The sequence below is a fragment of the Canis aureus genome, chromosome 18 (assembly GCF_053574225.1).
Source record: "Canis aureus isolate CA01 chromosome 18, VMU_Caureus_v.1.0, whole genome shotgun sequence".
NCBI classification, from domain to species: Eukaryota; Metazoa; Chordata; class Mammalia; order Carnivora; family Canidae; genus Canis; species Canis aureus.
Genome location: NC_135628.1, coordinates 53,360,609 through 53,373,071, shown reverse-complemented (window position 1 = coordinate 53,373,071; position 12,463 = coordinate 53,360,609). Strand labels below are relative to the sequence as shown.

Sequence of the window (12,463 nt, the reverse complement as noted above, 5' to 3'; positions counted from 1 at the left end):
TTCTTTCTTTTTTTTAAGATTTTATTTATTTATTCATGAGAGACACAGAAAGAGAGAGGCAAAGACACAGGCAGAGGGAGAAGCAGGCTCCATGCAGAGAGTCTGATGTGGGACTTGATCCCGGGACTTCAGGATCAAGCCCTGGGCTGAAGGCAGGCGCTAAACCGCTGAGCCACCCAGGGATCCCCGGTGCAGTGTTTTTCTTGTATAATTATGATAGCCCTGTTACCTGACATTCTGAAAGTCCAGCCAACAGTCCTTATTTCACAATAAATGGAATATCTGCAATAGATGGAAATCCCCCAATTTAAAGAAAATGAAATTTTTTAAAAAATTAAGATGCTGTTGAGTTTATTGAAATTCAAGAATTTCTTTCCTTTAAAGAGGTTGGTAATCATACAGGTTTTTTTTGTTTGTTTGTTTTTTGTTTTCCTGCTTTCTTTCAAATTAGTGGATTCTAGAACTAGAAAAGTCTTTGGATTTGGCATATTGTAAGTGGGCCCATATTATATATCATTGGGTTCTGACTACAGCCATGAAAAACATACTGGGTAGGCTAGAATTTTTAAAGCTTTTGCCTTTTAATGCTGAGACTGGAGCAGTACTTGGTTTCTTATAGTGGATTGAGACAGCCTGGTTTTTAATTAATATTTTTTATTAATTTGGAAAAGTCTGGTTTTTAAAGAGAAAAAAATGAAAAAGATAATTATAGTGCTCCACAACCCATGTAAGCCAGAGTTAGATTGAGTTGGCATGTTCTAGTGGAAGTGGCTTAAAGGTGACCCAAAAAACGGCGCAAGGGATGATTTAAACTATGTGCTTGTGTTTGTTTGACTGGAATAGAAGGAAAAGGTTTTGAGTCATAAATAACTTTATTATTTGGTATTCTTTATGTGATGACAGTGTTACTAAGTAAGCCAGCAGGATTCAGAGCTATGGCTCTTCAGTTAAGTTGCTCTTTTAATGTTTTGGGTTGTTGTCTTTCCCCAGACACACCAATCCCATTGTGGAAAATGGACAAACTCATCCTTGCCAAAAAGTCATACAGGAAGTAAGTGCTTAACATGCCTGTGAAACAAGGCTTCCTTCCTTTTTCCTTATAAGGCTGTGGGTAACTAAAATGAGAAGATACTGTCTTTTAGGCTCACAGGAAGATTCAGTTTGTTGATACAGTTTAAGTTTCAATGAATAGAAGAGAGAACCATTCAAATAAATATTTTTTACTATAGATTTGATAAGAAAACAGACTGTGGGGAAATGTACTCAAAGCCCAGAGAAGTAGAAAGAGATTATCTATGTGAATCCTAGAGTTGCTAGGAGTAGGAGGCCTGTGTAATACTAGCAAAATTTTTTTGACAAAGCCATTTATCCCTCATGGCTTTTGTTTCCCCATTGTAAATGTACTTTTGCTTTTTTCACTGACGGTAAAATGAGGATCAAAAGGCATGTTATGAGAAGTGCTTTTCAGGCTTCAGTGGGAAATCCCCAAGTATCCATTAGTGTTTGACAGTATCAGATAATCCCATTTCGTTAGCTCCAGCCCTTTTGTTCAAAGTATTCCAACTCACAACTGTCTATAAACATCTCTTCCTCTGTAACTCATACTAATTCTTTTCATCCTGAATTAGGAAGTCCAAAGTTTATCTTTTAGGAAAGTTAGACATGCTTCTCTTCCTGTTCTATAGAGTCACTATGCTTCTCTTAAGAAGTGGTTGTGTTTTAGTGTTGGATAATGTATTGACCCTCTACACACTCAAATGCATGTGTGCACTCATGCACACCAGATTGAGGCCACATGTTTTTCTATAAAGAAAGCTTTTTCCAAATTATTTGAAAACCAAATTAGATGTTACCAACTTGGAGCATTTTTTTCATCTCTTAATTGTTCATTGTTTTCTTTCTTGTGCTCTTTGACTTTTGACTCAGATATGGCCAGTTTTATCTGAGACTCTAAATAAACACCGGGCTGATAATCGGATTGTAGAGCGTTGTTGCAGGTGCCTCCGCTTTGCTGTTCGCTGTGTAGGCAAAGGATCTGCAGCCCTGCTGCAGCCACTAGTTACACAGGTAAGTTCTTCCTGAGAGGGAAAATGTACAGTGTATAGAATTTGAAGTAGGAGTCTTCACTTTTTTTTTTTTTTTTAAAGATTTATTTATTTGGGGATCCCTGGGTGGCGCAGCGGTTTGGCGCCTGCCTTTGGCCCAGGGCGCGATCCTGGAGACCCGGGATCGAATCCCACGTCGGGCTCCCGGTGCATGGAGCCTGCTTCTCCCTCTGCCTGTGTCTCTGCCTCTCTCTCTCTCTCTCTCTGACTATCATAAATAAATAAAAATTAAAAAAAAAAAAAAGATTTATTTATTTGGGGGATGAGGAGAGAGAGAGAGGAGCATGAGCAGGGAGGAGGGGCAGAGAGAGAGGGAGAAGGAGAGAGCCTGACATAGGGCTTGATCCCAGGACCCTGAGATCATGACTTGAGCCGAAGGCAGATGCTTAACTGTCTGAGCCCCAAAGTGCCCCTGAAATAGAACAAAAATTTTGCTGATGAAATGGAATACTTGTGTTTATTAAATACAAACTCCAAAATATTTGAAGGAGATAAGTAGTACCTATGGTATGTTGTCTCTGAGGGAAACAGCCTATAATCTATTCTGTATAGTGAGAGTCTAAATAGTAACACATTCTGGCATGAAATTAGGAAGAGAATGACTTTAATGCTCAGCTCTCATGTACTAGCACTAAGCATTTTATACTAATTTTTCTTTTTAAAATGTGTTATGTCAAATTTTGCCATTTCTTGGCCCAAAGGAATTTTTTTCTAACTTGACCAGATTTGGTCACATAAGTCACATAAGTCTGTTATTTGTCAAGAAATGTTTGACTCTTTTATAATCACCAAGATTGATACGTAATTATGATGGTGTGACTCACTGTATGAGGTTCTGTAAGATCACATTCACATCAAGAACTACTCCATATGAGATGCCTGTAATTAGTGACTTAAATCACTAAGTAATTGATGTTAACCTTATAGCAGAGCCAGGACCAGATTGAAGAAAGGCACAGAATTGAAAGGCAAGGCAAAGTGTCAGCCTTGGTGTTTACAGGACTTGGAGTAAGTGCCTTCTTAAGTTTTGCCTCCATGCATTGAGGGAAAATGCACAGCTCCAGGTTGGGCCACCTCCTCAGCCTGAAGTGACCCTTCTCTACCTAGACAGTGTATCCATGATGCAGATTTTAAGGAGTTAAATATTCTGGGGAGCTGACCCTGACAGTGAGTGCCTCCTTAAATTCTGCACCCTGGTGCCTCATTCCTTTTTTTTTTTTCTTTTTAAAATTGTGTTTCTTAAGTAAGCTCTACACCCAGTGTGGGGCTCGGACTCACAACCCTGAGATCAAGAGTTGGATGCTCCACTGACTGAGCCAGCCAGGCACCCTTGGGTACCTCAATCATAAGGAAGCACTCACCTTCAAGTAGGATCATGCTAGTGAAGTATCAGTTGGCATATGCACAGCCCTGCCTTCTTTATATTGTAGATTAGCTTAAAGTTTACATTTACTATACCCTGAGGACACTGTATATTTGTACTGCATGTATTTCCATCTTCGGTATGTATCCCCCTCAGTGTAATACATTCTGGATCAAATGTAACTTGATTTAATGCCTCTTTGCTGTTAGAGGATACCCTCATGACTTTATTTTTTATTGTTGTTTTGTTTTGTTTTGTTTTGTTTTTATTCCTGCTGATTATGTGACCAACCCAATAGAGTAGCACCTTGTATAGGAAGTGTGTTCTAAAATCAGTACACGTGAAAAAATGAAAAGTATTTTTTTAAATCCAAATTTCAGAAGTCAGTAAACCAGAACTATAATTGGCCTGTCACCTAGTTTTGTAAATATAGTTTTCTTAGAGATTGCCATGCTTATTCATTTACGTATTCTGTATTGGCCATTTTTGTGCTACGGTGGCAAAGTTGAGTAGACAGGGCAGCCCTGGTGGCTCAGCGGTTTAAGTGCTGCCTTCAGTCCAGGGCGTGATCCTGGAGACCCGGGATCAAGTCCCACACCAGGCTCCCTGCATGGAGCCTGCTTCTCCCTCTGCCTGTGTCTCTGCCTTTCTCTCTCTCTCTCTCTCTGTCTCTCATGAATAAATAAATAAAATCTTTAAAAAAAAAAAAGTTGAGTAGACAGATGATATGGCCAACAAAGTCTAAAATTTTTACTATCTGGCCCTTTAAGAAAAAGTTTACCATGGGATCCCTGGGTGGCTCAACGGTTTAGTGCCGCCTTTGACCCAGGACGTGATACTGAAGACCCATACTGGAGACCCGGGATCAAATCCCACATCAGGCTCCCTGTATGGAGCCTGCTTCTCCCTCTGCCTATGTCTCTGCCTCTCTCTCTCTCTCTCTCTTCTCTCTCTTCTCTCTCTTCTCTCTCTCTCTCTCTCTGTGTCTCTCATGAATAAATAAATAAAATCTTTAAAAAAATATAAATTATTTATTATTTATTTATTTATAAATAAATAAAATCTTTAAAAAAAAAAAAAGAAAGAAAGAAAAAAGTTTACCAGCTCATGACTTCAATCATTCAAGTAGGGCATATAGTTTTGAGTATACAACACCAAACAGATTCATAGCTCCCATCATAGCCCATTCTATGGTATATGTTAATGGTAAGAGTCAGTCACTTGTCTTTCAGCCCCCTCCACATTCATTGAGATAAATTTATATAATAAAACCAATACACTGAGTTATACGTCCAGCTCTTGATTTCAGCTCAGGTCTTGATCTCAGGATTCGAAGTTCAAGCCCTATGTTTGGCTCCACGCTGGGCATGAAGCCTACTTAAAAAATCAATACATGTGTTGTAATGGCATTTTATTTTATTTTATTTTAGATATTATTTATTTATTCATGAGAGACAGAGGCAGAGACATAGAGGGAGAAGCAGGCTCCCTGCAGGGAGCCTAATGCTGGGACTTGATCCAGGACCCCGGGAGGATGATACTCAACTGCTGAGCCACCTAGGTGCCCCTGTAATGGCATTTTAAATAGATGAATGTATAGATACCTTTTAATTTTTGGAGGAGAGTAGGGGAAAAATCCTAAACAAATCATTTAACTCAGGTATATATATTAACATTTTTATTCTCTTGAGATCCAGGTATCTTGATCAGAAACACTGTTTTTTACTTAAAAGTTTAAGTAAAAGGGTTTAGGAGCCACTCAAAATTTAAACAGTGCTTTCACAGTCTCTTTCAGGATGAGGATAGTTGGCATTTTTAGCCCTGCTATAGCTATATATGCTTTTTTTTTTTTAAGAGTTAATCTTTAATGCAAATAAGAACGACCTTTAAGTTGTTAGGATATATGCTAGGATTTTGCAAATATCCTGGATTCTAGCATCCTAATGGCTTCCAGCTTGAAGTATTATCAGCTCTCTTAAAATATTGTTTTGGGAAGATAAATGTCAAAGGCATAAAAGGACTCCAAAAAGAGTACTGGAAAATTATTGAAGAATTGAGCCCTCTCTTTCAAAAAATGTAGCCAGCAAGCTTTACAGTGTTGTCTCAAAGAGAAGAAACCAGTCTGTCTCTGAATTTCTTCATCTAAACAGTTTCCTAAGTTAATACTTTTTGGGGAGTAAAGAATTGAACTAACTGGTTTTTCCCTTGGCAGATGGTGAATGTATACCACGTACATCAGCATTCCTGTTTCCTGTACCTTGGCAGTATCCTCGTGGATGAATATGGCATGGAAGAGGGCTGTCGGCAGGGACTCCTAGACATGCTTCAGGTCTGTTTTTCTTGGGGAGTTTCTTGGAGGGACTAAAGGCTTAGCAGTTTGTTCTTCACCATGTTTTGAATTCTCTTGCTTCTCTGTGTTTATCCTCCAGACATATTGATTACCTAATAACAGGGAGGTAGAAACTTTCTAGTTACTCTCTGGACAGTCATGCCTGGGAGAATGAGGGAGAGATTGGCCATATGAATGTAAGGATCAGGGGCACCTGATAATCTAGTACATAAGCAGTCTTACTTTCAGAAAGTTCTAAATTTTTTTAGCTGGGGGAAGGTGCGCCTGTAGGCAGAGGAAGACAGAATCTTAAGCAGTCTCCATGCCCACTATTGAGCTCAACACAGGGTTTGCTCTTATGACCCTGAGGTTATAACCTGAGCCAAAATCAAAAGTCAAATGCTCAACTGACTAAGCCACTCCAGTGCCCCCAGAAACTTCTAAAACTTTGAGATGACATCTATCTAGTTTCATCAACTAAAATTTATACCCTCAACCCTATCTGAAATATGCACTTCATATGTGAAAACTACATCAACTGAGAAAGATTTCTCTCTTCCTTTTCTTGATCTAATTCTCCTCAGAGTGTTTTTCTTTTCCCATCTGTACTTCCCCCACTTTGTTCCTTTTGTGTATGTTGTGATATTTAGCAAGTCTGAATGCTGTTAGATTTATGTACTAGCACTTATTTAAAATCTCTATTCTGTTTTAGGCACTGTGCATCCCCACCTTTCAGCTGCTGGAACAGCAGAATGGGCTCCAGAATCACCCTGACACTGTGGATGATCTGTTCAGGCTGGCCACCAGGTCAGTCCTTCTGAAGAGCAACCCTTACTTTATTGCTTATCCCCATCACTGCTTAGTCTTGTCATGTAACACTTGATTGCTTCTCTATAAATGAGGTTAGAGGAGTATAGGTAGGTTAATGATTCCTAGCCCAAAGTTAAATATGAACTGGAATATCCCTGTAAGTGAGGAAGAGGAGTTGGATGGGAGTGGGGGAAAGCAGCTGGGTTTCTATAACAAAGGAGGGAACACGCACAAGACAATAAAACCAGCTTGACAAAAAACATTTGACTAGAAAATCTCTAGAATCCCCTCTAGTTTTAACTTTCTGTGCTGCTATGATGACATGCTTCACTTCAGCTTTTTCCTTTAGGAGGCTTGGCATCTTTTAGATAAAATCATATTTCAGAGTAAAAAGTTCTTAAGATTTTAAGGTGCCTTAGAAATTAACTTGTTCTGCACTTTCTGGTTCTACCCTCAGCTTTCCACCCCAATTACTGCTTAAATACCTTCTACCAGTAACACTGACTATATTATTGCCAAACCTTTGAATTCTTTCTTTAGTCCCTAGGTAAGGAATTTGAACCAAATCAGTAGTGAGCATAAAAGCATTTAAAAATTATTAAAAATAGATTATTATATGTAATTATACATTTAATATGTATCACTTACAAATGCAAAATAGTATTGACTGTTTCAGGATTGACTATTGAACACTTTTTTTGTTAGTTTTTGGACAAGTTAGAAACACCTTTGTTTTTGTTGTTGTCATCATTGATATGAGAGAACTGTTGGGTAGGCTCTCTAGTCTCTGCTTTCCCACTGTGTGTTCCTTGAAAAACTGATCCCCAGAGATGCTCTTTGCACAAATAAGCATGGTAAAGTAAATTTGGAAAATATTGTATCTTTTTTGCAGAGATTCTCCACGTACATTAAAGGGTCTGAGAAATCTCATGTCATATTGAGTGGAAAGTTTAGAGAGTTCCCATATACCCCCTGCACCACTACCACCCCACGCCTCCCTCAAAGTCCATAGTTTACATTAGGGTTTAGTCTTGGTTGTGTACCTTCTGTGGGTTTGGACAAATGTATAATGACATGTATCTACCATTATCATATGGAATAGTTTTAATATCCTGAAAATCACTGTGTTCCACCTGTTGAGTCCTCCCTTACCCTTTGATGGCTAGCAACCACTGATCTATTTACTGTCTGTATTCATAGTTTTGCCTTTTACTCTGGTTGCTTGTAGAGCCTAATCCTGTCATTTATACCTACCCTATCTTTCTGCACCAGGTTTATTCAGCGTAGCCCTGTTACCTTGCTGAGAAGCCAAGTCGTCATCCCTATCTTACAGTGGGCCATTGCTTCTACTACCCTGGACCACCGGGATGCCAATTGCAGTGTCATGAGGTTCCTACGAGACCTTATCCATACAGGGGTAGCCAATGATGTAAGTATAAACGTTGTACTTTATTTTGCAGCTCACCGCCTTTTTTATATCTCTTCTTCATTTCTTAGGGGAAAACCAGATTCTCCTTATTTGATATGTATTGGTAGGTACATACCATTCACTAGCCAAAACATTATTAGATTTAAGATAGACTCTACTAAGTGCTGTAAGCTACATAAAACAGTCTAAAAATATTTCTACCTCCATGTTATTTAGGTTTGGCTGAAGAGATAAATAAATATATAGATTTAAATAACGAAAGAAAAGCAGTATTTGATTGCCAGATGACTGATAAAAGTCATGATTGCCGTGAGATCAGAGGAGGGAAAGCTCTTTGGTCAGAAGTGGGTTGGGATTAGTTTCTGGAAGAAGCAGGACCTCAGTGCAACCATCAGATATAGATAGAATTTGGATGGATTAGAGAGGGGGAGGGTAGTCTTAATTGGGGCATTAATATAGCCAGAGAAAGTCAGGATAGTACTAAGTATGTTAGACAATCAAAAGACCTGTTTGGCTGGAGTATATAATGGCTCACAAAATTTTCAAAGGTAGATTTGGCTAAATGTGGAATAGAATTGAAGGTAACAGAACAGTAAAGAAATAAGCAATTACAAAAAAATAAAAAGAAAAAGAAAAGCAATTACATGAATGGGCTAATTATTTAACAAGTTTGGTAGTAAAAGAAAAAGAAGAAAACTATGTGAAAAGCAATTTATAAAAAAAAATTTTTTAAAGATATTAGAAGTATATGTATATTCAAGACTATAGAAAGGAAGAAAATAAGGGTTTTTTTGATAGAAAAGATTAGGTATCTGAGAGAAGTCTTTGATTTTTCAGTTGGTTTTATTTTATTGTTTTAAGATTTTATTTATTTATTCATGAGAGAGACAGAGAGACAGAGGCAGAGGCACAGGCAGAGGGAGAAGCAGGCTACACGCAGAGAGCCCGATGTGGAACTCGATCCCGGGTCTCCAGGATCAGGCCCTGGGCTGAAGGCGGCGCTAAACCTCTGAGCCACCGGGGCTGCCCATCAGTTGGTTTTTAAAAAGGAAATAGACACTATTTTTCACAGAAAAAGAATTAAAATTGCTACCTATAACCATTAATCATTGTTTCTCTTCTGCTTTCTGTTCATGAAAAATCTAAGGATTAAAGTTAGTCTCAGCTGATTTCATGCCCATTTCCTTGATACTAAACTCTTAATATTTTCTTCCTAATGACAGAACATTTTAGTGGCATCTGTGAATCTAGCTGTTATATATACATTTCCTTCTCTAGGAAAGAGGAATTACTATTAGAGTGGAGATTTGAAATTAGAGCTTATTTTTACTCTGTTTCCTTATAGCATGAAGAAGATTTTGAATTACGGAAAGAACTGATTGGACAAGTGATGAACCAGCTTGGACAGCAGCTTGTAAGCCAGCTGCTCCACACATGCTGCTTTTGTCTGCCCCCCTATACCCTACCAGATGTGGCTGAAGTACTCTGGGAGATCATGCAGGTTGACAGACCGGTAAGATCATTTTCATGAAGAACCCATTCTCACAGTCCTAAACTTTAGTTCCTGGAGGCCGATTATAACTTTGAAAATAGCTCTATTATGGGGATCCCTGGGTGGCGCAGCAGTTTGGCACCTGCCTTTGGCCCAGGGCGCGATCCTGGAGACCCGGGATCGAATCCCACATCAGGCTCCCGGTGCATGGAGCCTGCTTCTCTCTCTGCCTATGTCTCTGCCTCTCTCTCTCTCTCTGTGTGACTATCATAAATAAATAAAAATTAAAAAAAAAAAAAAAAAAAAGGAAACAGCTCTATTATATATCCATGGAACCTATTCTAGGCATATTGCTAAGTTTAATTAATAGATGATGGGGCCTACAGAAGGCCAGTGATTCATTATTAGGTTTCTGAAACATGTTGGTTTCACTGTCAACAGGGTTTATATTACCTGAAGTGAATACTAAGCATTAAATTCAGTTCTGTGGCTGGCCAGTGAGAAATTTGTTCACTTGTGTGAAGAGATGCCCATATATCAGTTATATAATGATACAGATGGATATATTCAAGAAGTAAATTTACTTCAAGCTCCTTAGATAGCACTGTATGGTTTTCCATGCTAATAAATCTAGCCAGGGCATTTGGGGATATAGAAGCAGAAAATTAGCTCACAACATACTCTTGGATTTTTTTTCTCCTTTGGGTTAATTTGCATCTTGTTTCAGTTATTTTATTTTTTTTATTTTATTTTTTATTTTATTTTTAATTAATTTATTTGAGAGAGAGAGGGAGAGCACAAGCAGTGGGGAGAGGCAGAGGGAGAAGAAGAAGCAAGAAACAGGGAGCCTAGTGCAGGAGGAAGGAGAAACTTAGCAGGGAACCCAATGCAGGGCTCGATTCTAGGACCCTGGGATCATGACTCAAGCTGAAGGCAGATGTTTAACCCACTAAGCCACCCAGGCACCCCTGATGTTTCAATTCTTGATCCAGGTCATTTATCACCTGAGCAAGGAAGTTTTTGTTAGGTTATCCAGTAATTTCATTACTGGGCCACATGATCATAAATCAGGTTATATGTACTGCATGAAAGTTTTGAGCATAGTGGTAAAGTATATATAGCCTGTACATGATTTTTAAATAGGATTTATAATTTTCAATATTAATATAAAAGCAGTTCAGAAAAGTACACAGTTGCTTCAGTTAAAGTGAACTGTCTTCCAGAACTACAGAAAAATCCAGATGCACAAGTTTATTGTAACTTTTTTTTTTTTTTTTTTTAATTTTTTATTTATTTATGATAGTCACAGAGAGAGAGAGAGAGAGAGGCAGAGACACAGGCAGAGGGAGAAGCAGGCTCCATGCACTGGGAGCCCGATGTGGGATTCGATCCCGGGTCTCCAGGATCGCGCCCTGGGCCAAAGGCAGGTGCCAAACCGCTGTGCCACCCAGGGATCCCAAGTTTATTGTAACTTTTAAGTCCACATGCATCTTAATGTTGTTTCCTGCTTTGTATCACTGATAATAGTTGTTAGCTTCAACTTCAGCAGTTTCACAAAACAGATGTTACTGAGCCAAAGGTTCTGCCTTGGATTTGTGTATTTATCTCCAAAATTTAGTGATCAGTGTATGTTGTCCAAGTGAGTATATGCTTTACTTGATTTAAGACTTAATTATTTGTTTGAGAGAGAGCAGAAATGGGAGCAGCAGCAGCAGAAGGGAGAATCTCGAGCAAACTCCATGCGGAGCGTGGAGCCCAACACAGAGCTCGATCTCATGACCATGAGATCATGACCTGAGCTGAACCAAGAGTTGGACACTTAACCAGCTGCGCCACCCAGGCACCCCCAATTCTTGATATATCAAACTCTTGAGACTTCTATGTGACTCTAGTTTCATCAGATAGCTCTGCACTTCTTCCATGTAAGCTCAAATGCTTCAGGAATGAATAGTGTCTATAGTTCCTATTGCTAGTAGTTCATTATGTTCTATTTCAATCTAATATGGCTATATTTTTGTGTTTTCCTAAAGAAAGTACTCTGTGAACCCCTCAGGACCAAGTTTAATTCCAAAAGTCCTTGACATGAGAAGTGAAATTTCCATACTGTTACTTTTTTTTTTTTTTTTTTTTTTTACAAATATACTTGGTTCCCAGGTAACAGAAAACTTACTATGTAAATTTGACTTTATTTTTTTTAAAGTTTTCATCTTTAATGAAATGACCTTGGAAATGTACATTTCCACGACACCAATAGTACAGTTTATGGAGTCACAGTAAGGTACACAGAATTACATCTGTAATTAATATGAATGCCAACATTTCAAGCAGTAATTTCTGTTACATAGCAAACAAAATCAAGAAAGCAACCATCAAACAAAAGAGACCCAGAGCTTCAGACAAGGCAAATCCCAGGATAGCATATGAAAACTGCTGCTGCTTCAGCAAAGGGTTTCTGGCATAACCAGTGATAAAGCTGCCAAAGACTGTTCCAATACCAGCACCAGAACCAGCCACTCCCACTGTTGCAGCACCTGCACCAATAAATTTGGCAGCAGTATCAATGTCTCTGCTGATTGCACTGGTTGGAAACTCCCTTTGGATTAGCTGAGGCACACCATTCTGGGCCCGATTAAATACTGTAGAGTGCTCTCCAGTCCTAGCCTCTGGTCGATATAACAATGATGCAGAAATTGGTCTGTATGCAACTCTGGATCCAGCTCGGATCAGAACAGGGATGCAAGCGAGCTTGGCGCAGGCAAACATCATACACTCTTTGGAACGGCGTGGCTGGAGGACCTGGGTGACGGCCGACGCGAGCTCCTCTCCTGCTTCCCTTCTTCCCCAGAGGCAGCAGACAGGGCAGCATAGGTCAAAAGAGTGGCACTAAACCTAACTTTATAAAAACATTCTTGGGGCCCGTGGGTGACTTAGGCAG

General features: G+C 39.1%; 1 protein-coding gene and 1 pseudogene across 2 annotated transcripts in view; one reads left to right on the top strand and one right to left on the bottom strand.

Annotated features, from left to right (window-relative positions):
* Positions 1 to 12,463, top strand: part of TNPO3 (transportin 3) — an 84,147-nt gene that overhangs the window by 59,614 nt on the left and 12,070 nt on the right. For both annotated transcript variants that reach the window (XM_077857289.1, XM_077857290.1), the window contains 6 exons: positions 991 to 1,051; positions 1,927 to 2,067; positions 5,681 to 5,797; positions 6,510 to 6,604; positions 7,880 to 8,036; positions 9,382 to 9,549. In XM_077857289.1, coding sequence (XP_077713415.1) covers positions 991 to 1,051; positions 1,927 to 2,067; positions 5,681 to 5,797; positions 6,510 to 6,604; positions 7,880 to 8,036; positions 9,382 to 9,549 — 739 coding nt within the window. The remainder of the gene's footprint in view (positions 1 to 990; positions 1,052 to 1,926; positions 2,068 to 5,680; positions 5,798 to 6,509; positions 6,605 to 7,879; positions 8,037 to 9,381; positions 9,550 to 12,463) is intronic.
* LOC144289056 (ATP synthase F(0) complex subunit C3, mitochondrial pseudogene) lies at positions 11,719 to 12,316 on the bottom strand (annotated as a pseudogene).